We start from the raw sequence: 24,321 nt of genomic DNA on the forward strand, positions 1-24,321 counted from the left end.
GTTGGTGACATGCTGTTGGATCATTTTGTGCAGGATAATGGTGTTCCTAAGGACAGTGTTTCAAGTGTTACTCTCTTTGCTGTACTTTAAACAGAATCATGTCTATGGTAAGGAGTCCTGTATGTGCTCCTTATTTGTGGATGATTTTGCTATTTATTTGTTACTCCTCCAGTGTTGCAGTCGTGCCCTGTCAGATGTAACTAGCTGGCCCTTGTGGCCAAATGGTTCTAGGTGCTTCAGTCTGGAACCACGCGACCGCTACGGTTGCAGGTTCAAATCGTGCGTTGGGCATGGATGTGTGAGATGTCCTTAGGTTAGTTAGGTTTAAGTAGTTCTAAGTTGTAGGAGTGGTCTGCACAGAGAGGTTTTCAGGTTTCTGCAGAAAAGTGTGTATGTGTTTTCATTTTAGTCATTATCATAGTATTTTTAATTTACCTGACTTGCATATGGCAGACACCATTTTACATTTGAAAGACTCAGTCAGGTTTCTGGGCCTCATTTTTGACTCCAAACTGTTATGGTTACCACACCTGAGAGAGCTGAAACCCAGAACCCAGAAAGCTCTCAATATCATAAAGTGCATTAGCTACAGGTGTTGGGGAGCAGACAGGGCACATCTGTTTAGTTTTATAGGGCTTTTGTGTGTTCACGCTTTGACTGTGGATGCACATTGTACAGCTCAGTGAGGCCTTCTTATCTGAATATCATTGATGCTATCCATCTTGAGGGGATTAGACTGGCCACAGGTGCTTGCAGGACCAGCCTCATACTCCAAATTCACTTGCATACAATACTGTTGCTCGTCCACCTTTGGAACACCTTTTCTCTAATCGTCTATGAGCAACAGTGCCATTTGCAATCTGCGTGCAGTGTGTGCTGGAGTCACTTAATATGGGAAACGTAAGTCCTCAAATCCAGGATTTTAACTACCTGCCACTGTCATCATTGCATAGTCCCAGGGTAATTTTAGAATTAGTGCAGTACAGGAGAGATTGCACTCCTGCATATGTTTAAATACTATATTTTCTGCCATTTTAACTGAGCGCCACAGCTCTACAGCTGTCTTTCTGGATGGGTTGAAACAGGGGCCCCATTGTTTGCTCTGTTGTTTTCCCTGATAGTGTCCTCAAGGTTTAACTGCCTTGAGACTCTACTGTCTTTGATGCGGAACTGTACACAATCTTGTGGGCACTGGAGCAGATGAGGTGTGCTTAGTTTGCTAAGTTCCTTGTTTGTTCAGATTCTCTGAATGCTCTGGACTCTCTACAATGCTCGTATCCAGCAGATAAAGTAGGCCAAAATATCCAGGACATCCTCCATCAATTACAATGGCTGGGTGGGGAAGGAGGTGTCCTGCTGGGTACCAGGACACATGGGTATTGAGGGGACCAAAAGGGCGGATGTAGCAGTCAAGGAGGCATGGAGCGATCTTCAGTTATTTCAGTGTGCTATCCCCCTGCATGCCATCACCTCGCTGTTTAAGTAGAGTTGTGTGTGTGGTGTCACCGCCAGACACCACACTTGCTAGGTGGTAGCCTTTAAATCGGCCGCGGTCCATTAGTATACGTCGGACCCGCGTGTCGCCACTATCAGTGATTGCAGACCGAGCGCTGCCACACGGCAGGTCTAGAGAGACTCCCTAGCACTCGCCCAGTTGTACAGCCGACTTTGCTAGTGATGGTTCACTGAAAAATTACGCTCTCATATGCCGAGACGATAGTTAGCATAGCCTTCAGCTACGTCATTTGCTACAACCTAGCAAAGCGCCATTACCAGTTACTATTGATGCTGTAAGACATGTACCGTCAAGAGTGATGTTCACCATTTATGGATTAAAGTTAAGTATTCCAGCAGCTACGTTCATTTTTTGTTAGTCTCATTTCCTTGACCTGTTCCAGACCTCATGCCAGCCTGTGTGAGCTAAAACGTGTGCCTTTCGGCTTCCTCTCATAGTGGGTTGGCTGTCTTGCCAATCCACAACAGTGTGTCAATGGGAAGATGATTGGGTGGGTGGAAGTGATTGGTAATAAGCTTTGGCCACAAAGACGGGATGAAGTCCTGCTTACTTGTCTTCACATAGGCCAATCCTCTGATGCATGGCTTCTTGCTCTGCCAAGAGGATCCTCCAGTGTGTGCTGCCTGTAGCATACAGATGACTGTGCACCACATTTTACTAGATTATGTTTTATTTTTAGACCAGAGGGCGGCAGCAGCAGATGTCCCCTTTGTTTCAAGTGACATTGAAAGGAATGTGTTTGAGAGTTTTAAGATGTTGTGATATCTCCAACGTGTTTCCAAAAATTTTAGGATGATGTTCCTAATCTGTTAACAGGATGACTGGGTCACTCATGTTTTTGTAAGTGGTCGACCAGTCACTTTTCCCTGTGCCTTTCCTTTAGCTCTTCTGTGGTTTTACTTCTATTTTAATCCCAGGAATGGTGCATTTCACCCTTCTCCATTGTATTAATTCCTGTGAGACATGGTGATTGTGTGGTTCCATGTGAGTGGCATGGGAGTGAGTGAATGAGTGTCATTTTATAGGTTTCCTTCACACTGTTAGACAACAATTTTGGACATTTTAATCATATTTGTTTCTTTCAAAATATGTAAGGGCACTGATAGCCTCAACACTGAGCACCCGTAAGCTCCAAAAAGAAAAAAAAAAGAAAAAAAAAAACACACACACCTACCTTTGTGTGAAAGTAAAAACAAGAGAATATTAAATTTTCATTTGGGTCTATTGCATATTGTCTTTGGCTTAGCAAGAACATTTGTTCTATCAGAGAATAGGCTGGCAGTAGTCTAAAATTGAGCAAATGTGAGAATCTATATTGAGGTAACAGTTGGTGGCATTGTAATTAGGAAAATAATGTGTTGCAATTAGTCTTTTATTATTTTCAGGAGTTATGGACAAGGTAGAGGGAAGCAACAGTCGGCTGGTGGTCAAGATCCCTTTGGACACAACTGGTACGGGGGGCCCAGCCAGCCACCTGGCTATCCTTCACGTACTGGCTATCCTGCTCCACCTATGGGACCACCAGCACAGCAACCCACAGGGTATCCACCACAGCAATACTATTACCGTCAAGATCCGGTAATTATAGTCATTTGTATAAAAGTAAATCATACTTCTTCATTAAAATGTGAAAGAAATAACAATGCTGATATTCATTTACATTTTCTGGATCAATGCGATGTATTTTTGAATACCTACAACTGTAAAGAAGATGACAGAAGATAAATATGGAAATGGAGTGGGATGTTTCTTTTCAAGTAAATCATCCCTCCATTTACTGTAAGCTTTTTACGGCAACCATGTGTAACCAATATTTGGGTGGATGAATGTACCTGTGGTACACTAATCACTGTGTCATGTTAGTCAGTGATTATAACTGTAGGAAGCAATGCAATATTAAATATTTTGTTACATCACATAAGGTTTTACAGCTCCAAATGCTGTGCCACAGAAATTGTAAATGCATGAGTGTGTCATACCATTTCTTAAGTATATGTGTAATTATGTTCTATGTTGAGTGAGATATCTAAATTATATGGTTTCCCTTTTCATCCATACATAATTGTACCATTTGTGTTACTGTGCCTTGTAACTTTCTCATTGAGGACATAGACAATTAAGGGATTGTATATTCTTTCTTGAGTAGTTCTATTTAAGCCTTGTAAATGTTGGTACAGCCTGTATTGCAGTTACTGAAAATTTTTAACTTCCAAACAGTCTTACCGCAAGTTCAACAGCCCACAATTTTTCAGATCTCTAAAAGGTTTACTGCAATGTTTGTCTAGATGTACGTGGTGCCCAAAACTTTTAATTTTGAGACTTCCGAGATTTCCATCCACATTTTCTTAATAAGTGTTTCAAGATTGGTTAATTTAGACACGAGTATAACCCATTATAAAATATGTGTAGCTACAGTTTTATAACAGCCTCGGCTGGTTTCATAGGACAGCATTGTAACACTAACAGTTTCAGTTTTTATTAGCTTCCTTTCTTTTAAATTCTTTAATTCTGTGATATGATTTGCTCCCTCGTTTGTCACATTCTTTAGACTGATATCCTGTGTGTCAAACTACTGATTTTGTATTTGAGTGCCTCATTGCCAAATCAGTATTGTATATTAAAATTGCATCTAATTGTGCTTCATTAAGTTTTCACTGACTAAGCACAGATCATGAAGTGAATTCACATTTCAACCAAGAGGAAGGTGGATCTTCATGACTGTAATCACTTGGTGCACGTGTGAAACTGTGCGTCTTCTGTAATTTGTTTTTCTTGTCATTATAAATATTGTATGTTTTGGGCCTGATTGTACCAATACCACATCATGCAATACTGTTCACACCTGTTTGTGTGGTATGCTACAGATACTGCACAGTGCATAACAATATAGTACAGCTGGTATGTACATAGACACATTATTATATATTTATGTTATAGAAGTACTGTGCATGGCCTTTTATCAATAGAGTTCATGTTGTGTTACATTACGCAGTGCATATTCAATCATTTCTTATCAAAACATCAGTGATACATGGCATACACTTTTCTTGAAGTTTTAGCTTCCCTTTGAAGTTCACTCATTTGAGATTTTCCAGCCCCTTTCAGATGTAATGGTAATACTGGCAGGTTTCTTTAACATTTTACGGAACAGAGTTGAATGGTACAAAGAGAGCAAATCAAAAGAAGGTTGTAGAGGAGCAGTGATGATGTCTACCAAAATGCTGACTTTGCCTGTGGCATTCCAAAACTCTGAGCATACCCATTACTTATTCAAGACTCTTACAAATAAATGTCAATGATACATTGAAGCTACTTAAGCTAAATTAGTGCTCAGCCTGAGAGGTCTACATTTTTAAAAACTCAGAGGGGAGATAAAAAAAAATCTACATTTCTTGAAGTTGCTTCTAATGCAGTGTTGGATGGACTGTTGGCAGAAGATTTTAAAATTGGAGAGAAAATAAGACAGTAGTTGGGAATGTATTATCATCCCCCCCCCCCCCCCTCTCTGCCCACCATGTGCAGATGGAACTAAATACAACATGTCAACAGAAAATTTCTGTTGTCCATTGAAAGGTAATTATCTAATTATGTTGAATAGAATAATTTCTCTGCAGTAAGCTCTTTGAAAGTCACACATTTACATTATCATTACAGGTAAACTTACTGTAAGAATGAAGAAGAATAGTGTGTGTACTTGTCATTGAACAGATAACTTTCCACACAGTGTGTCTCAACATAGTTGAAATTTTATTATAAAAAATGTGTATTTGCAGTTGATAATTTACTGTTTAATGTACTCGTCATTGGTACATAATAATAATTAAGGGTAGTTAGTATATACAGTAAAAATCATGAAAACACGTCAACCTTCTACAGATCATAGGTTTTTTAAAAAATCGAATTTCGCAACTTGTTTTAGTTTTGCTCCTTCTACACAGTTATTTCTGGGTAATCAAAAGTTGCCGTAGTTCTGTTGATATTCTGATGGAACTCTACTGTGGCATAAGTTCATTAGTTTTGTTCTTTTTATAGATGAGAGAAGCAAAAATGTTTACATTTACAGTTATTAGGACTTCATGGTAAAGAATGTTCTTCTTAGGATGTAATCTGACTTGCATGTTACCTCATGAGTAAACTACACAGAGAATGTCACTTGATATGATAGAAGTATACGATACAAAAACAATCACTTTGGACACAAATTTCTATTTGCACTTGATGCAGGAAACACCATGTGAAATCTTTTACATACATACCTGATGTTACCATCAGTCTGCATTTTTAAAACTGTCAATAAACAGTGTAATAATAATATGTAATGGGATAGGTCAGTATTCACTACATAGAGGAGGCTTTGAAGTGCAGAGACATACACTGAAAGAGGCCTACTATATACGAGGGTACTTGAAATAGTAAGTTACACTGGTTGTCCCATGTTAAGACTATTGTGCAACAAGAATGGCACATTGTCAAAAGAGAGTACATGTTCTAGATGTCCTGCAGACACTGTTCTACTGGGGTATGGATAACAACTGCATCACAGTGTGGAAGTGAAATGGCACGGAAACTGTAAACATACTCCAAAGCTGCAAAGTCTTAGTACTTGAGTCTGTAAAAATCTTATGGATAAAAGTCTAATTTTCTCACAAATGCAATTTGAAATTCTGGTAGTATATGGACAAAATGCAGTGTTGCATCCAGCCATAGCAAAATGGTGCTTACAATGTGACCAAGGCCGCATGGGTGTGAATGGTGCTGATAGGGCAGGATGACCAGTGGCATCTACTACAGATGACAATGTCCAAGCAATTGACAAACTGATTTGAAACGGTCACAGATTTTCCGATGATGAGGGACTGACTGACTGACAGACAGAACATTCTGATCATTATTTACAGATAATTGATGATGTTGAAAAATATCGTGTATCTGTGTCACTTTGAAGTGTAGTGGAACATTCAAGAAAATATACTTAGACTGCAATTATATTATGAAACATACTTTTTGAGTCTCTTTGTAATATCAGCTATCAAACTATTCCCTTTGTCAGATGTAGGCAACAAATTCTCCTCCTCCCCATCCCCCACAGACACACACACACACTGCCACTGCCCCCTCTGGGCATTCACTGATAGTATGTAGCAGTCTTCTTTCAATGTGCTTGTCTTCCACTCACCACCACCATTGTGTAGTGAGTAGCTATCTATCATAACTCTTTATTTGTTATCATCTCATCCTAGGTTTTCCGTTATTTGAATAAACAGTGTAATGTACTCTGCCTTAAGGAGGACAATATGCCTGCAACACTTCCACCCTCGAGATTAATAATACAGTATTCTCAGTTGAAACCAACAATATTATTATCTAGTTAGGCTTCATTATGTGCAAAAACCTCAGTTGAAATGTAAAAATTAACAGTCTTAATATTCTAAAACAAAGTTCTTGAGATTTGATCACTTGAATTCATGTGATTCCTACTTTGTAATTGTTGCAGATAACAACACTTCATATAAATTTTATGATTTCTTGAACACCAATTTGAATTTCTTCCCAATATGAATTTCTTCCCAATATGAATTTATAACACATTCTGGGACACACAAAGCATACTTGTTACTTTTCTGCCAACAAGTTTTAAGCTAAAAGCCCACCCCTACCTAATTCTGAACAGAGTTTGAAAATTTCAAGTCGTCATAAACAAATGTGTATTTTAATTTTTTTTATTTTATACATACACTGTCTGTACATTATGTATAATTGGGGATCATTTATATCTTTTTAGCTTCCTCATAGTTATTATTCAGGTAGATATGAGATCACATTCTCACTGATACAAAAATGTTATGATTCTAATGTACTGTTTCTAATAAGGGGAAAGTGTGAAAATGTACAGAACAATTGCAGGTCATTACCAGGAATAATTAGTGCAGTTAACAGCAAGGAGCTTGTGAACAGTAATGTATAAACACTTTTTTTTTTTTAAATGTTATTCATGAAGAAAAAGAAGTTATAGTTTTGTTACAGTTTGTGTTGTTATTTGATATTTGTTTGTGAAAAATAGTTACAATTGAAAGTAAATACTGCCAACAGGTATATTCTGGTCAACAAGCAGCTACTGCAACTGGCCCAGGTGGTCAGATGTATCCTGGAAGCCCTCATAGTAAATCAATGCCACCTCCAGCTCCACAGACCCCTAGAAGGCATCCAGATTTTGCAAAAGACCCACAGCAGTCTCCCTATCCACCATATAGTCAACAAAGGCCTTGTATATACGGTAAGTGGTAAGCACTGTAATTTGGAGGGTTCTTAAAAGTTTAAAGATTGGGGACAGGAAAAAGAAGCTAAGTCACATAGTTCTTGGTGCTGTTAGGGGTCTCTTCCCAGCTTATGAGGACAATATGAACTTTCTCCCTCTGTTTAGCTATTTTATGTGATATTCCTCATGTTTTAAAGTGACAGTAAAGTTTCATAATTTGATATTGTGGACATATCATCATCATCTTTGTTTTTCCCTTTACTTTGTGGTGTAACAGCCAGGAATTATTTGTTTCTGGGATTTTTTTGTGCCATGTATATTAGACTTAATTTTTGATAACCACAGTTTGTCAGTTGTATTGATTCAACCCAAACATCTTCTATTTGTTGTATGTAATGAAAATAATTCATTAGTTACAAATGAGAAACTATAGAGAGGCAATACTTGATTTCAAAAATTTAACACTTTAACATAAAGCCAGAGTTAGTTTTTATTATTCTGACAAAAACTTAAAATCCCAAGTGTATTCCAGCAACTTAAGAACAGACCTCTGAAAAAGTAAAGCCTTGCTTACATCCGTTTCAGCATGGGTAGTTAAGTGTTTGGCCACTAGGGGGCATCCAGTCCCGTATTTGTAGCCTAGATATTGTGTTCTGGTTCAGTTGTTTGCCAATGGATATCACCTTTACTGTTTGTAGCTTTGGGTACTTTAAAATGGATGGCTGTACAGTGATCCTAAGTTTGACATTGAATTTAGCACCCCAGAAAGTGAAGTAGTATGTGATGTTATTTCGTTGGAGACTGAAAGTGATAAAAGTTGAACAGATGACTGACAAGTACTCACCAGTGGTACGAGATAAATACTTATACTGTACTGTGACTAGCTCCACCAATATTTCCATTCAAAGGGACACACTGTGAAACACATGATTTGATTCCATATCTACACACAAACTACAAAATGACTTTATGATTCAGGATACTTCAGTGAAAGTCCAGTGCACAAGTATATTCTGGATTTTATTAACAGTGATCTTCAAAAATTTGTAAGTCACACTTACTTCAAAAGCTATTTTCATTAATAATAAAATACATTTTTGGAACAGTTTGTGAAGAAAAGTCAATATATCAAGGGATTAATTTTCCAATTTTGGAAATATGAAATACTATACGTTACAGTTACGCCAGTTTATTGCCGCATTATATGGAACTGCATAGAAAGTAAATAGAATTGAGTAACACGGGTAATTACAGTACTCAGTGATAATTTTTTCTGGTTCTGTATAGAAGGGCAAAAAGGATGGGCGCGAGATACCTTGCAGAAAGCTGAGCATCCATCATCTCTGACTTATGCTTAGAACCATACAGATATATGTTTTGTGTTCGTGTGTCCCTGTGCCACCATTAACTATTTGTTGAAGGGCTCGTGTATTGTTAAGCATGGAATTTAAGAGGAAACCTTTCCAAAATGTCTTGACATCCAGCTTCTCAGAGCTCTAAAAAACATTCCAAGTAAATAACTATTGACCATTTCTTGCTTGCTTGATGAATTCCGACGTAGCATTGGTCCATTGCTGCTCTTGCTTCATGTTAATGATGTGCCATTTTATTTGCATTGGGAAGCAGAATTAATTCTATTTGCAGATAATACAAGCATTTTTGTGAAGTTGAGCAATGAACCATCAACAAAGAAAGCAATGAACCATCAACAAAGAAAATGGTAAATGATGTTTCTGTGAAAGTTACTGAATGGTTTTGCACAAATGGGCTTACTGTAAACTTTCAAAAAATGCATTTAACCCGCTCTTGTACTGTTGAGAATATCCTCCCTTCTATTAACTGAGTACACCAACAGTAAATAATAAACTGGGATGGAAATTGCAAAGCGTTTGGTGTGAATGTGATGAAAACATAAACTGGAAAAACCATACTGTAGACCTGCTAAGATGTTTAAGTTTTGCTACTTTTGTCATAATAGTAATTGCCAACTTTGTGAATGTAGAAGTCAGCAAGCTAAAATATTTTGCTTGTTCATTGATGTCATATGGGATAATACTCTGGGCTAACTTCTCGCCTAGGCAAAAAGTGGTTGTGGCCCATTATAAATTAAATAGAGTTATGTATGGAGTGTGCACATGTAAATCTTGCAGATATCTCTTTAAGCAGCTGGAAATATTAACCACAGCCTCACAGCACATTTATTCACTTACGAAACTTATAATCAGTAATCAGTCCAAATTTTACAGTTACGTTGATCTTCACAAATACAACACTAGAAGTAAAAATTACCCTTTAATGAAACTAACTTCGGCATAGAAAGAGATTAAATATGCAACTGTACAGCTCTTTAAAAGTCTACGTACGGGAATAAAATGTTTAACAAATAGCAGAAGTGTTTCCAAAAGTAGATTAAAGAGCTTTCCGCTTAATAACTCCCTATACACCATAGAGCAATTCTTGAGTAGAGATAATTAGTCATTAAAAGAAGCAGAAGAAGATCAAGAACTGTAAATGGCAAACATGCAGCCATTATTTTCAATTTTTTATTTAGTTGTAGATAAAAATTATGTGTTTGTTGTCACATTCCACATCATAATAATTATCATGAATTTTATGTGTGGAGCAATTAACAAACTTTATGGAACAAGCAACAAACCAACTGATAGCTTTAGTGTGCATGAGGGGGATCAGGTAACATATACAAAAATAAGTGTTTCTCACTTAATAGTTTTTGAAAAAAGATTTAATAGAACACTGTGCCTGGGCACAGGCACCAACATCTGGAGAGCAGTAAAGCCTTAACAAAAGCCACCTCAACACAGAATGCAAAGAGCACCTCTGTAGCAATGAAAGGGTTAAGTAACCTTCCACAATAGTTCACCGAGACTAGTTATGCTAACAAATGTGTCTTCAGGTTGAGTTTAATGTAGGTTCATTTGGGAAACAAATACATTACAACATTTATATATCTTCCAGAGTATGGTACATTAGTTTGCCTTTGATATAAGGATTGTGTACCAGTTGTCTTCAAAACTAATGCCTAGAAATTACATTTTACTGTTGCACTCATGTAGATAGAGTTCTCTCTTAGGAGAGAAATGATGCCTAACAAGTTTGACTTCATAATGAATATAATTTCTGGCATCATTTGTATTTCTACCTATGACATGTTCTTCATGAACTATTTTTCAGTACAACTACCAGTTCGTCTCAATATTTTTCAAACCATTACCTACAAATCAGGATATGGATTCCAGCAACAACAAAATAATGAAATAGACCCTAAGAAATGAGATTTGATCAAGGTATAATTGATGTTTGGTACATTTCACCACTACCTCATCTGTAGGAGCGAGAAATACCATCTCCTACAGCAGAAAAGACTGTATTTATCATATTGTTTAAAACACACACATAATCAGTGCTATTATTTCAGCATCACATAAAATTAATTTTACTTTACTTCCCTGTGCAGGAAGTTTAGTTAGCAATACTGAATTCAATGTATCGAAGTAGTGTAGAATCGAGTGTCATCAATATTTGTATTTCATTGCCATAACTTTAATTGAATTTACTCCATTAACTTCAAATGATTTGATTCCACACAATTTCATCATTTATTTTGTGATTTTTCTTAAAGATAAACAGTTACTCATTTTGAACAAAATTTGTAAAATTTTGTGATTTTGCACTTTGCAGAAAATAGGTACCTTTAATAATGAGTCATTACTTGGGACTGGAATAATTCACATTTTCCGATAAATCCAAAATAAATGTGAATTCTGCCTCAAAATGTGAAATTACTTAATAGATGCCATTTCATAGCGAACTGTATCCAGATGAGCTATTTGTTAGCGAAAGTTTGAAATGGCTGTATTTTCTGCATAGAATATCGAAAATGTAAGCAGTCACTGGCATTATACACCATATGACAAAACCCAATTTGGATAGATAATGTGCACAAGGACCTATGTGCAAAATAAAATGTACAAATGCAAGGATGTATCAATACACTCAATGATCTGGTGTGATGCCAATTGTGGATGATTGAGTGGTCTGTTTAACACACACTCGCGTAATGCAATGTACCGCTAGAGTTCCGGCCTGTATCATTAACAATACTCTGCAACTTCAACAAGCAATTGTGTGGTAGCTACCCCGAATGTTTTGTGTTGTGTGTTACTCATTGTTTTCTTTTCTTATTTTGAAATAAGTGAAGCGACTAATCCTGCTCCATCACAAATTTCAATTATGACTCTTACAACACCAGAAGAGATCGGCAATCCCTGTGACAGTGTGTCAGTTCTGCTTTAGGCTGCTGCCCAATGAAATGGATGCGGGGTTTGTTTCCCCACACTGCTCCTTCCCCTGTGGTGGTCAAAATTCTAGTCTGTTTACACTTGCTGCCGTCTGTGACTATAGCCTATAATGCCCTCTGTGCTATAGTGATTGGAAAACAGTCTTTAATGTTTTTTGATGGTGCAGAAATAATTCTTCTAATGTTAAAACCAAGCTAACGTATGATTGATTTACTTTACGCTAAGTGTCTTGTCAGTTCTATCTGTAGTGTTGTCAAGCATGGGTTGTAGGGCTATGAATGCCCACGGAAGGTCGAAATTAATAGGCTGCAGATTTTTTAATCTTCAGATTGGACAAGAAAAGACAAATAATGTCCAGAAACACCTTAATCTGAGAGGAATTCAGTTAACTGGTGAGAAAATGCTGGTGCTTTGCAACAGAACAATCTTTTTTGAAAGTATAAATACAGCCAAATGAAGAAAACAAAAGCCATTTCGGTAGAAAAAGTTGTTGAAGTGTTTTCAAAAACAAACATGCCAGTCAAAAGCCCCCAATCAGCACTCTTTTTAACAGTTGATTTCAAAGAACTAATAATTTGTCTATTTGCACTCATGTAGTGTGTCAACCTTTTAAATTTGTGTGTCTAGTCATTTACAAACTAAGAAACTGGACACGAATTTTGCCAAAAATAGGTGCTACATTTTCCAGTCCCTAGTCATTACACATGCTTGTCCAACACCCTTTGCTGTGTCTAATGTCCTATTCCGCTTCCTGCTACTTGCTGTTTTCTGTGTATGTTCCTCTGTACCAACAACTCTGATTGATACCTTAACCAAGGAGGCAAATTGGTGTCTGTGCATGTGACTAGGTGACTGACTGGGTAAATGTTCATACATGCCTGAAGGAAAAGACACTGTGGTGACTACAGCTGTTATGAAACACATTAAATGTATTTGCAGCTGCAAATATGGACAGCCATTGCTGTTTAACGGAGTGACAACAGTGAAAATTTGTGCCACACCAGGACTCGAACCTGGATTTCCCGATTACCACAAGTGGTCACCTTATCATTGTATGCATGTCCAAAGGAACAGTGCATTGTAATTCTGAATAACACAGGTACTGAAATATAATATTTATCTACTGACACCGGGCAAAGTGACTTTTGCCTAAAATGTCTCCCCTGTACGAGAATATACATATGAATGTACGAGTGCAGGTTGTAGACACGTGGTTGGAAACATGTGGAAGTTTGGGTCTGGCCATGAGTCGTGCTTATATAGCTTAATGGTAAGGCAACTGCTCACGATAAGCTGGAAATCTGGTTTGAGTCCTGGTTCGACACAAATTTTCTCTGTTGTCATTCCGTTATACTGCTGATGGTTGTCCATATTCACAACTGTGAATACATTTAATGTATCCGGTTAAATTATAGCTGCCCAATAACTGATTGGTTGAGTTAGTTCACAGATTGTAGGAAGTCGGTGACATTACCACCATTAAAAGTTCTGTATTTATTAAAGCACTGTAATGTTCAAACCCATCTTAAGCTTGAGCACAGATTTTTCATGTGCTGTTTTGTCTGTGGTGCCTCCTTATATCCCAAAATCTACAGCCTGAGTAATTTCGGGGGAAAAGCCCCTTTTCAAACTTACTAGAGCATATCGTAATCATGATCTAGAAGAAAAGGTGATATCCACTTTTGGCATGCAAACTTGGCATTAGTTTGGAAGGAGATGCACTTCAGTGGCTGTTAGGTTTTTAGTGCCCTTTCTTCACAAATTAGGTTTGGCAGATGGCAATACAAGCTCTTGTTTAAAGAAATTTAAGTCAGTTCCTGTTGTGTGTGTCATTTTAGACCATAGAGTGTTTATGATCCTGTCTATTTATTGTTGTAAATGTATTTATTTTTATATTATATATGTACTGTAATATTTACATTTTCTGTAATATTTATTTAACTGCAAAATTTGTTTTTTAGTGTTAGAACCTGAGCTTTAGATATTAAAAATGAATAGTAGTACTACTTTTATAATACCATAACACATCAGTAAAACTGACATGTTCAGTACCCTGTGATATATCTACAACACAGCTCTCCGGAACACAAAATATATAAATAAATCGTACAGCTCATGGTTCATTGTGGTTTTGCAAGTGTTTTCAGATGTATTGTATCAATGAAATGTACTTACAATTTTCCATTTCAGTACTTATAAATGAGAATTAGTGTTTTATGGAATGTTACAAAAATGTTTTCTTGTGTTTGGGATGACTGAATGAATTGGCAACTGAAAAAATGTTGATCTGTGTAGGTTCGTCAAACTTGATTTGTTGGACAATAATATGTTAACTGGAAGTGCAAGAATGTATAAAAAAAATTAGTGCCTTGGAGACTTTTATTTACTTAGTTTTTAACTTTGCGTTGGTTTTCAAAAGATTTAAACCTGTAATCAGTTTCAGATTAATAAAGTTAACAGTGAACATTTAAGAGAGCTAAGTTATGCAATTCTGTTTTTATAATTTCCTCAGATCCAGACACTTTGTTGTTCCATTCGAAATACATTGCAGCAGGATTAATAACGAGCCTCTTAGGTTAAACTCTCATATTCTTGGTTGTATGTAGTTATTGGAGGGATTCACATTAGAGTGAGATGTTCTAGTATTTGATGAGACATAAATGCATCTCATGAGATTGATTTAAATGTGGTGTGATTAAAATAGAGAATTTGTTGTATTGTAGGCTGGAGTAGTGGTAACACTCAGTATCGGGCACAGTACCCTCCACAAGGACCTGTTCCACAAGGGCCTCCACAGTGGAACCAAAATGCTCAACGAGCTGGTGGTCCTGTGCCTGGTCAGCCAGCTAACAGCCAGTGGGACCAGCACCGCTACCAAGCTAGTGGACAGTCACCGTATCAGCCTCCACAACAGGTATTGTGTTACAGTTTGAATTACGATGTTCTCTGTCACTTTTGCCCATATAGGGTTGGTTGTTTATGGTTGAAGACATCCGTAACCATAATTTTTGTGTGAACTGTGTATTTCTTACTCTTTTTGAGATTGAAGCTGTTAGTGAAACTGTCAGAGATGTTACTATAAATAATTTTAATAACACAAGTATTTTATTCAGAGTCTTATTTACTTCTTTCTTTCTTTTTTCCTTAAGGCACAGCAGCAGTGGGTTCCAAGTATGCAGACTCCTGGTATTAATCAAAACTCACTCCTAAGGCCACCGATGGTTAGCCCACGTGCTCCATTCCGACCGGAAGGAAAGCCGTATTCGATGCAGCAACTACCGGGTTCAAAGGTTCGCTGCTTCTAATTTTTTCTCACTCATTCTTAATTTTCTACACACATCATGAGTCTACTTATGGTGTTGCTTTTTGTACCATGTCGAGATACTGAAAGACATTTAGAGAAGCCTTTGTTTCGTGTGCTAACAACTTGAGGACAACCTGTGTTATAAAAAAAAAATTAAGAGGCTTGTAGATTACAGTATGTCAAAGTCTTTGCTTAGTATTGAAAAATAAACACATTCAGTGTTTTGTAGACACTGTTCCAAACCATTGTGTTAAACTCGGGTCATGTCGTGAAATGATTTTGCAGCACATTGTGAAGTCAATGTACTTTTATTTCATTAAATGAAGTGCCCATAATAAAGAGTATGTGCATTTGGTCTTACATCACATATGGCTCGTTTTGTCTGTTCTATTAATAAATAGTCATAAATTGATTCCGAAGCACGCATTTGAAGTCAGCATTTAACAAATATTAACACACTGTCGAGGGCGTGTGTCTCTATGGTAGGCATATCTGGCAAACACATAAAGCTTTCATGTTTGTACTGTGTTATGACCAATAAATAAACCTGTTACAGATATTTAGTAGGGTTCCCTCAGCCTCGTGAACACTAATGGGGAGCTTTGTTATGGCATAGTGGTAGCTCTAATTCAGAAACTTGACACTAGCAGCTGACAAGGTCATGTGCTGCCTGTGAGTCTTCGTAATACTACTGCACAGTGCTGATTGAGTGGATTTTCAGAAGATGGTGTCCACAGCTCTAATGTATTTGAAAAATGTCATATTACCACCTTGAAGTGCTGGTAAAATTCTGTATTTACCCAGCTAGTTTGTCATCCCACATCATCAGGTTCATAAAAGTACTCACAACCTAAGATTAGGTGAAATATAAAATAATCATCATCAGATGATAAAACGGTGGAATATTCACTGTTATTACACCATAATATAAATTACATCCTCAGTCTATAAAAACTGTGCTATGTAGTGTGCTCATTCATGTTATAACCGTAACCAACATTAAAACTTTGAACAGATTAGTACTGCACATCTGGTATGCGGTATGAATCTGTTCACAGCATTAATGAGGATTACAGTTATAACATGAACAAATACACTACTTAGCATAGTTTTTATAAGCTTACAATGTAGCTTATATTACCTTGTGATAGCAGTCAATAATTTGTGGTTTTATCGTCTAACGATAATGATTTTTAATTTCACTTAACATGATGTCATAAATATTTTGATGAACCTGCTGATGACCAGACAACTGAAACTGGTTGATAAGGAATTTTACCAGCAGCTCAAGGAGGTAATATGCAATTTTTCAGATGAAGTAGCGGTCAGACAGCAGGTCAATGTTATATAGTGTGATAGTGCCATAGAGTTTTAGTTCTTATGATGTGTAAGTGTGAGAATAATTCTGCATAGTGCTTCAGCTGCAGTCCAAGATTTCTTAAGTTCAACCATGAGTAAGCTGCATGGTTAATAAGTGAGCCATTTAGTAGGTTGTAAATGAGGCATTTAAAATTTGAGAAAGGAACAAATAGTGCAGTGTCAGGATGCTCAAATGTAGTTGCTTCATTTTTGCCCCATTAAAGCAGCTTGTACAGTTGGTATTCTGTATTGGCTTTTGACTGAAGCACAGAGTGACTGAATGGGATTGCCATCAGATGTACATGGCTATAGGTAAGAGAGCAACTCAGCTGCTGCTAGGACCATGAGGTAAACTGCAGATACAGAGATTTCAAAGATCATATAAGGTTTGTGAATCTGTATCACTATTGAGATTTCATTTAAAACAATAGGCCCTGATCTCCCACTCCACACACACATACTTTCTGGTTCCATCAGGAAACAGGTTAAGATGAGTAAAATTAAAGAAAAGTAATAACAAATCATATTTTCTTAAAGCGTTTATTAATGATTCTGTCAACAGTTGCGGTATTTATGTTAGGCGGCTAGTTTCAAACCTTACAGGTTCATTTTAAAGTCTGGCCTACTGAGGCTGCACTGACAGTGCCTGATATTAATAATAAACATCAAAGAGGCAACATAAGCTCTATAAATGTTTCCAGAAAAAGTGCTACAATCCACACATGCCTTTTACTAAGTCAAAATCAGACTCATGCATTGCCTCTTTGATGTTTATTATTATTGTTCAGGCACTGTCAGTGCAGCCTCAGTAGGCCAGGCATGAAAAAGAACCTATAACATTTGAAACTAATTGCCTAATATAAATACAGCAACTGCTGACAGAATCATTAATAAATGCTTTAAGAAACTTAATAAAGTTACTGTTTCCTTGGCAACAAAATGTTGAAACTGGAAAAAAAAGGTCATCTTGATTAAGGCACTACTTAGTTTGCTGTGTTAGAAATCAGTATGCATGTTGACAGTAGGTTTTGAGTATTTTTTTATGGGACTATATACACTGCTGAAAAAAAGCAACAGCCTCAAGGACAGTCGTTTTACTGACCATTGAGGTGACAGGTTGTTCATCATTCAGATCAAACGAAACTCCCAACGCAGTAAATTGTGCCCAGTCGCATCAATACACAGTGTATTCCCCTCTGGTGGTGATGCAGGTGTGTTTTCTCACATGCAAACTATCATAAAGGTGTCAAATGGCATCCTGTGATAGATTGTCCCAAGCATCTTGTGCCTTTTATAGTAATTTGGTCGTGGTTCTTGCAGACCCCCAGAGAACAAGTAAGTTCCCACTTCATCATGTCCCGTACATGTTCAGTAGCCGAGAGATCAGTTGATCTTGCTGGCCAGGGCAGTTTCTGTACACCACAAAGAGCTTGTGTTGCAGCAGCTGTATGAGGATGTGCATTATCCCATTGAAAAAGCACATCCCTTTCTATGAAGAAATGGCAGTAGTGTGGGGATAATAGCCTGTGTAAGGCAACGGGCACTGTTTGCTTTGGTTACTTTAACCTGCAGAAACACCAAATATGACCATGACTGCTCCCCCTCCCCCAATGAGACCTGGGATGTGACCAGCGTGTTCAGGGCAAATACACTCTGGAGTAGGCAGCTCACCAGGTCTACACCATACAGGTGTGTACATCCATCACTAGTGATGCTTGACAGTGTTGTGGTATCAGTAATAGTCTGGACAGAGCCACATGTGATCTTATCCCTGCTGCAAGCAGATGATTCCCAGTGCTCCATGATGACACAACAGGTGCAACATATGCACAGATTTTGGCCCTGGATGATAATCGATCAGACACCAATGCTCGCACAGTGCACCTATCTCATCGTGCATCTGTACCGTGAGGATGACCAGAGCCTGGTATACAGTTATGGGAATGTTCCACAAACCTTTGTTGAAAGCAGCAACACGCCACTGATATATTGTGTCCAACATGTGCAGCAATCCGTTAATACGTCCGCCGCTTCCCCCAGGACCCCAATGTGACACCATTCAAATGGCTGAATCTGTTCAACAGGAGTGCTGACTCATCAGTAGGGCGTGGTTGTATCCTAAAATGATTATGGCAAACTTGGTATAGTTACTGCCTGCAGAATCAAAACAGAGGGTGCACAGACAGGCCTTCAGACTGCCATCTGATCACTAATAACTGTGACAAATAAAGCAATAACACAACCACCCCTCTGTATATGCACATACTATACAGTGGTGCCACCAAACCCAGTCCTTCGAGGATATTTTTTGATATTCATTGAGTTTGTTCATGTTCAGTTTTTATTCAGGTATACACAGTTAAGTCTTTTCCATTCGCTCTCTTAAATATGAGCACATTAATTTACAAAAATGTGGCTCTGATCCTATTATAGCCATCCTTAATGTGGAACAGAAGTGACAGTGGTTTGGTTCAGTTAATAGTAGTGCAAAGTCCAATTTATTTATTATTTCTCATTGTAGAAAAGAATGAATTAAAAGAATAAAGGACATAAATTATCATCTTCAGCTAAGAATTGTCGTTTTAAAAAATCTTGCACGCTAGTGCTCCACTTTGAATGCTTATGTTCTGCAGCTTCTCAATCTTTGTTAAAAGCCATCTACAATGTTCATATTAAAGATGAAAATAGATTTGCACCCATCATGTATGCTACCTACAAAAATAACAGAATTTTCCTATTGGATAATATATTGCATTACACAACTTACTTCTTCCTACTTCATATCACTTTACCCCAACCTTACTATGTACCACACGAAACTAATAAATTTTGTGGTCTGATAGGTGGAGAATGATAATGAGAAATAGTGAACTCGGCTTGTGGAAGAATAACTCTTTCGAGTCGCGAATATTAAAAAAATCATTGGTGGAGTTATTGAATCCCTACTGGCATTGTGGTGTTGAAGCTTCACTACAGACTCTGAATGAAAAGAGTTCATCTATAGATTGCTGAATGAGAATACCATCAACAGGTACCAAAAGTAGTTACGTGGAATGATCGTGCTGGTAACATTAAAGAAAATGGAAATTCAGTGAACTACATGACTTTATGAAACAATTGCAGTCACCAACTGTTTCGGTACACATTATACAAGTAGAATTGGAGAGGCTTTATTGTTTATCAGGCAGAACCATTGGAGACTGTCAGAATTTTCAGATACCTGCCTAGACTGTACATCCCCACAAAATATGATACATGCCATAAAAATAAGAACCTGGCTAACCACTAGTAAGATCAGTAGTGAGAAGTTCATAACTTACCCTCCACTATGCAACTTAATGCTGTAGTTATATAGATTTCGAAAGTTGTGTGTCTCTTCATTTTCTGTTATCCTTGTAGCAACTCCACATGACCACACCACTTACCGAGACAGTTATAAGGAACAAGCCCCCCTCCCCTGCCCCTTCCCCAGCATTACAGTCAGAATATTTCTTCTCCTTTGTCTGTTTCCCTTTCTTGTGCAGACTTTGAATCATGAATGCTTTTTATGCACTTTTTAAAAGTTATATTGCGTATATTCATTTTGATCACTTCATCCGAAGTCAGCTCTCATATTTTTTTGGTGGAGTATACAGGATGTTGTACTGTTATGACTCATTATGGCATATCGTTCTAACCCATTACACTGTATTAAAGTACCGTAGGTTGCCACTTGTACATAATGGCTGACGTTACATATACTTGCCATATCCTTTTTAATGTTCAAACTGGACTGCTATATGCAAGTTACTTGTACTTTGTGCAGAGATGCCACAGTGCCACCATACCAGCAGAACAGCTTGCCTCTAGCTGTTATTTAGTAATGACTGGGTAAAACAAAGGAACAAATTGCCAGTCATTCCCAAAACATGAATCACTTCATTCCACAGAGAAGCATGACTAATAAATTTTGCAAGGTAACTTGGAGGCTATTATAATACAGTATTTGTTACAGTGTTTAATTTTTTTTGCCTCATCCCTTTTCAACTTGCTTAATGATTGTGCAGTAAGTTATGTAGACTTTAGATGACACCAAGATAGGGGTTTTATTAGTTTCTGTAGAGGCATTTTCTCTCCTCCTGAGTATTTCATACAGGTAGATGATCTTGCATTACTCTTAATGTACCAATTTCTTTAATTCTCAATGCATGGGCCACTTACTCAAAGGCTTGAAATTTTTCAAGTATTAAGTCTGTTCTTCAACAAAGCATGATAATCCTGGTGAGTATAAATTTTGCACATGTTTAAACTTTTTGAATTTGATTTTCTCCCATAGCCCATTTCATAGTATAAAGTAAAACTTATTAAAAAAAAAATCCAAATTGAAGTAGAAAAAATTACATGTGTTAAGTTTTGTCAGTTTTGCTGACCATGTTTCGTACCAATATTTATTTTCTACTGGTGTCTTATTTCAGGCGCAGCCACCTGGGATGAATAATGCGCAGGTCTACCAACAACAGAGTGCCCCAAAGCGAGAGATCGTTTTCCCTCCAGAAAGTGTGGAAGCAATATTGCCTGTTTTGTATAAACGCAAGCGAATGACACGAGGGGATGTAGCACCTGTAGAAGCATGGAGGCTTATGATGAGTCTGCGCTCTGGCCTACTGGCAGAGAGTGCTTGGGCTCTGGATATTCTCAACATCCTTTTGTTTGATGATAGCACAGTTGCATATTTTGGACTAGCCCACATGCCAGGACTACTTGATGTGCTGTTGGAGCATTTCAGACGCAGTTTAGCTGACATGTTTGACTCGCCTCTTCCAGATTCTGGGAAGAAATGGTTCCAGGCACCAAAGGTGGAAACACCGGAAGTGGACCTAGGGCAAGTTAGAGTGCCAGTTGATCCTGCAGATCACATCACATTAATGAAATCGACACCAAATTATACTCTTGTGACTAGAAACGGTGAGGTAGTTCGAATTGTGAACAGAGATAATGAGATATTTGTTGTGGATAATCGGAAGAGCTGGGACATTGAAGGTGACTTGGCAGAAAACTATGATGTGGTTCAAGACCCGTGGCAGTTGACCTCTTCAGACATCAGTTCGACGAAGTACATTGTGTCATGTTTCCAAGGAGAGTTCGGTAATGTTCCATTTGCGAGACTGCTCGATGACAGTAAAACTGTAGGTGCCGAAGAGGAAGAAGATTGTCGGACAAAAGTAAGTGAAGAAGAATCGTATCCCATTGAAAACTTGAGTGTAACTCCTCCTATAGTGCTAAAAGTGGAATGTAGTGATGACAACGGTGTTATTGATAGTTCGAGCAGTGCATCTAATGTGATAGTTAATGAGGAACATTTGAGTAAAGACAGCTCCTTCGTTGATGTGCAGGATAGTGATGAAGTGAAACGGACTAAAACTATTTTGAGTGATGTGTTTTCGCGGATAAAAACGGAAAATACGGAAGAAAATTCATTGCTGCCTGAACACTGTGTAGACCCCTTAGAGCCTCCTAAAGAAACTGTAGAAGTGAAAAAGGAAGCAAACTGTGTCGAAAGTGAGAGCAGTAGTAATTATGAAAGGGAGTTGCCGCATTCTCCAAATGTACCAAAGGATATTGAAACAAAGAGTGATAATGCTGTATCAGAAACTAGTGACACAAATAATTTTAGCAGCAGTAACATAAAAACAGAACATACAAACAATGACAATAGTTCTAATAGCAATGAGAGTAGTATATTCAACATAAGCAAAGGTGATAACTGTAACAGCACAACACCGAATGAATCCAGTTGCGATTATAAGATCAAAGAAGGTGTTGAAAGTGAAATTATTGCCAGTGAAGAAAACAGTGAAGGTAATGAAAGTGCTGGAAATGCTGTTGGAGGAACTAGCCTTAACAATTGCGAATGTTTAGAAAGCAATGAAAGTAGTAATGGCAACAACAGTTGTGACGAAACTGTAAAAGAACACGAAGAAATGGAAACAGAAATGGAACAAGATGTGTTCCTCGAAGGTTATGAACATGAAGGAAAAGACATAAACATGGAAGATGACTATGGTGACGAAGCTGAAGAAAAGTCAAAAGTAACAGATGTGAGACCAGAGATAAAGGGAGAAAACAGGGGCGGCATACAAATAAGGGATCCTGCGGGAACGTTGAAAAGAAGACGTATGTCAGATTATGAAGACGAATGTTACGCGAGAGATGAAGCGAGCCTTTACCTTGTTACTGATACACAGGATGCAAAGGCAAGGCGTTGTGTTTGTCTTTCAACTATTTTGAGGAATCTGACATTTGTCCCGGGCAATGAAGCAGAGTTTGCCAAAAATGTTACATTCCTTGATTTGTTGGGGAAGCTTTTACTCTTACACCACGAACATCCTCCTCGTGCACAGAAACAGCGCAATTATGACCGTGAAGAAGATGCTGACTTTGCAGATTCTTGTAGCAGTTTACAAGGTGAGGCGGAATGGTGGTGGGACTTCTTGCACCATGTGCGCGAAAATGTGTTGGTGACAGCGGCTAATATTGCCGGTCATATGGACCTCGGTCAACATCCTGAGGAAGTGTCGCGGCCCGTAATTGATGGACTTCTTCACTGGGCAGTTTGTCCAGCTGCTCATGGTCAGGACCCATTTCCCGGATCTTCAGGCTCGTTGTCACCCCAGCGCCTTGCACTGGAAGCTCTGTGCAAATTGTGCGTAACGGACTCTAATGTAGATCTGGTTGTAGCTACGCCACCCTACTCCCGTTTGGAACGTCTGTGTGCTGTGCTGACACGACTTCTGTGCTGGTCAGAAGAGCAAGTGCTACGAGAGTTTGCAGTGAATATGCTGCACTACCTGGCCGCTGCGGACAGTGGTGTGGCACGTACTGTTGCACTGCAGAGCCCGTGTGTGTCCTTGCTAGTAGCATTCATCGAGCAGGCGGAAGCTACTGCATTAGGGGTAGCCTATCAGCACGGTATCGGTGCACTTATAGACAATCCAGATGCTATGGGAACCAGTCTGGATATGCTGAGGCGTGCGGCTGGTACATTACTTCATCTGGCACGACATCCTGAAAACCGGCCGCTCTTCCTGCAGCAAGAACAGCGTCTGTTATCCCTCGTCATGAGCCAGATCCTCGATCAGCAAGTGGCAGCTGTAATCTCCAGTGTTCTTTTCCAGTGCTCATGGCCCTCTTCGTAGCATGCACAGCAGTTGTAGACAACTAAGTGGTGAAACTGGCATGGATGTTTCCTTCTCTTGTGATTTTTGCTGGAACATATTGTGAGAGATGACTTTTAAGTCTGAATGTAATGAGGACTGAGTTTCCGGTTCGTCAGTCCTTTATTCCTTTCTTTTATGCCTTAAACAGTCAGACTGTCTTTGATTAGATTTAATATATATATATATATATATATATATATATATATATATATATATATATATATATATATATATATATATCTGTGTGTGTGTGTGTGTGTGTGTGTGTGTGTGTGTGTGTGTGTGTGTGTATACTTATACATATAACTATACATGAAATATAGATACAGTAAATTCCAAACAGTTATGTAGTCTTGCAGCGAAACGGTTGC

General features: G+C 38.1%; 1 protein-coding gene across 1 annotated transcript in view; it reads left to right on the forward strand.

Annotated features, from left to right (window-relative positions):
- LOC126470844 (trithorax group protein osa-like) overlaps nucleotides 1-23,964 on the forward strand; it is a 62,078-nt gene extending 38,114 nt beyond the window's left edge. The window contains exons 7-12 of the mRNA XM_050098860.1: nucleotides 2,902-3,094; nucleotides 7,607-7,790; nucleotides 14,815-15,005; nucleotides 15,241-15,381; nucleotides 21,209-22,592; nucleotides 22,854-23,964. Of these exons, the coding sequence (XP_049954817.1) occupies nucleotides 2,902-3,094; nucleotides 7,607-7,790; nucleotides 14,815-15,005; nucleotides 15,241-15,381; nucleotides 21,209-22,592; nucleotides 22,854-23,929 (3,169 nt within the window). The 3' untranslated portion in view covers nucleotides 23,930-23,964. The remainder of the gene's footprint in view (nucleotides 1-2,901; nucleotides 3,095-7,606; nucleotides 7,791-14,814; nucleotides 15,006-15,240; nucleotides 15,382-21,208; nucleotides 22,593-22,853) is intronic.
- The last annotated feature ends 357 nt before the right edge of the window (nucleotides 23,965-24,321 follow it).

The sequence above is a fragment of the Schistocerca serialis genome, chromosome 3 (genome assembly GCF_023864345.2).
Source record: "Schistocerca serialis cubense isolate TAMUIC-IGC-003099 chromosome 3, iqSchSeri2.2, whole genome shotgun sequence".
NCBI lineage: Eukaryota > Metazoa > Arthropoda > Insecta > Orthoptera > Acrididae > Schistocerca > Schistocerca serialis.